The sequence below is a fragment of the Fulmarus glacialis genome, unplaced genomic scaffold, assembly GCF_000690835.1.
Source record: "Fulmarus glacialis isolate BGI_N327 unplaced genomic scaffold, ASM69083v1 scaffold23790, whole genome shotgun sequence".
Lineage (NCBI taxonomy): Eukaryota > Metazoa > Chordata > Aves > Procellariiformes > Procellariidae > Fulmarus > Fulmarus glacialis.
This window is the reverse complement of record NW_009189901.1, coordinates 17,786-19,561: the sequence shown is the minus strand read 5'-3', so window position 1 is coordinate 19,561 and position 1,776 is coordinate 17,786. Positions and strand designations below refer to the sequence as shown.

Genomic DNA, 1,776 nt, shown 5'->3' with positions numbered 1-1,776 from the left:
CCGAGGGGCTGGGGTTGCTTCACAGTCACTGCCGGTGGGGCTGTTTGACGTGGTTTGCCCTGGTTCGTAGGTACACTCCCGTCGGCCGCTCCTTCTTCTCCCCCCCCGAAGGCTACTACCACCCCCTGGGAGGCGGCAGGGAGGTCTGGTTCGGTTTCCACCAGTCAGTCAGGCCTGCCATGTGGAAGATGATGCTCAACATTGATGGTGACGTATTTTTTATGCTGGCAAAACCTCTTTGCTCTCCAGCATACCCAGCGCAGCACGGTTCCGCTCACTCGCGGCGAGGTCCCAGCATCGCTTTGGGCTGGGGGCTTTGTGCACGGGGTCTGCCCACCCAGCGCTGGTTGCGGTGGGGTGGGGGTCTGCAGCGGGGAACTGCAGCAGTGGGGCTGGGCGTGTTTGGGGAGGCTGGATCCAGGGCCAGGTCCGTCTGCTGGGAGAGAGCAGAGACACATCGTGGTATCTGTCCCGCAGTGTCGGCCACCGCCTTCTACAAAGCCCAGCCTGTAATCGAGTTCATGTGCGAGGTGCTGGACATCCGGAACATCGATGAGCAGCCGAAGCCCCTGACGGACTCGCAGAGAGTGCGTTTCACCAAGGAGATCAAAGGTAGAGCCCTCGGGGAGTGCTGGGGACCCATCCCCAGCTGGGTGCTGCCCCATATACCTGCCATGGCTTGCTTGTCTGCTGCCCAGCCCCTGCAGCGATGTGGGGGTACAGGGGGGTGCACATTTAAAATGTCTGCTGGGGCACCGTTGCCTACCTCGTGCACCTCACATGGCATCTGCAAGCTTACCTGCTCTGCAAATGGTTAATTATTTAAGGCGAGTGTTGGCGGTGTCCCAGGGAAGTTGGGCGAAGGGGAATCGTTCCTGCCTTTACCAGTGACTCTGCTGTGTCTCCCTGTCTTGCATCAGGTCTGAAAGTCGAGGTTACCCACTGCGGGCAGATGAAGAGGAAATACCGCGTGTGTAACGTTACCAGGCGGCCGGCCAGCCACCAGACGTAAGGCGGGTGGGAAGGTGCCCTTGGAAAAATCTGAGCTGTTCTCGTTTTTAGAGGCTGCTGGTGTCGTTAGGGAGAGCTGGACTTGAAACTCCAGCCTGCGCTGGCAAAAGGGGATGTGTCCGGTGCTCTGCAGCGGTTTTGGGCGCAGCAGCTCGCGCAGCTCCGTGTCATGCGTGGTGAAGGCGAGCGGGATGCAGGGGATGGTGGGAGTGCAGAGGATGCTTTGTCTGGCAGGCGGCACGCTGCAGCGGGCGGGAGCTAACATGCCAGGAATTGTCCTAGTTTTTACCTCCGAGTTTGGTTTTCTTCTTTCTTAAAATAGACACTGCCAAAGCAGAAGCTTTGTCAGGGGATAAAGCGATTCCCTGCCTTGAAATTATTTGCATGTGCCTGGGACCAGGCTGGGCCTGGGCACCCCTCCGTGTCGGGGGGCTGCCCTGCTCCCCGCAGCCCCCCATGGACGGGGACAGCAGCACCGTGGAGGTGGTGCCCTCAGCACCAAGCTGTCAGGTGCCACAGCCCACGGGTGTTTCCAGGGCTTATCACTGGGGTTTGCCCTGGGAATTGCCCCGGGGAGGCTTGGAAGCAAAATGGGTTTTGAGGCAGAGGCTGGGGGAAGAGCAGGCGGACCCCCAGAGCTCCCCGTGCAGGCAGCGGTGGGGACAGTGCTGGGGCAGGAGGGGCTGTACTTGTGCTCTCTGCTGGTGCTCGCTGAGTGGAGCTGGAGGGGGAGGGGGAGGGGGGGTGTTTTTCAGGCTGTCTGCC

The 1,776-nt window shown here is 60.6% G+C and overlaps 1 protein-coding gene across 2 annotated transcripts in view; it reads left to right on the top strand.

Moving 5' to 3' along the window:
- AGO1 (argonaute RISC catalytic component 1) overlaps positions 1–1,776 on the top strand; it is a 19,636-nt gene that overhangs the window by 6,190 nt on the left and 11,670 nt on the right. For both annotated transcript variants that reach the window (XM_009583870.1, XM_009583878.1), the window contains 3 exons: positions 71–207; positions 478–612; positions 921–1,008. In XM_009583870.1, the coding sequence (XP_009582165.1) occupies positions 71–207; positions 478–612; positions 921–1,008 (360 nt within the window). The remainder of the gene's footprint in view (positions 1–70; positions 208–477; positions 613–920; positions 1,009–1,776) is intronic.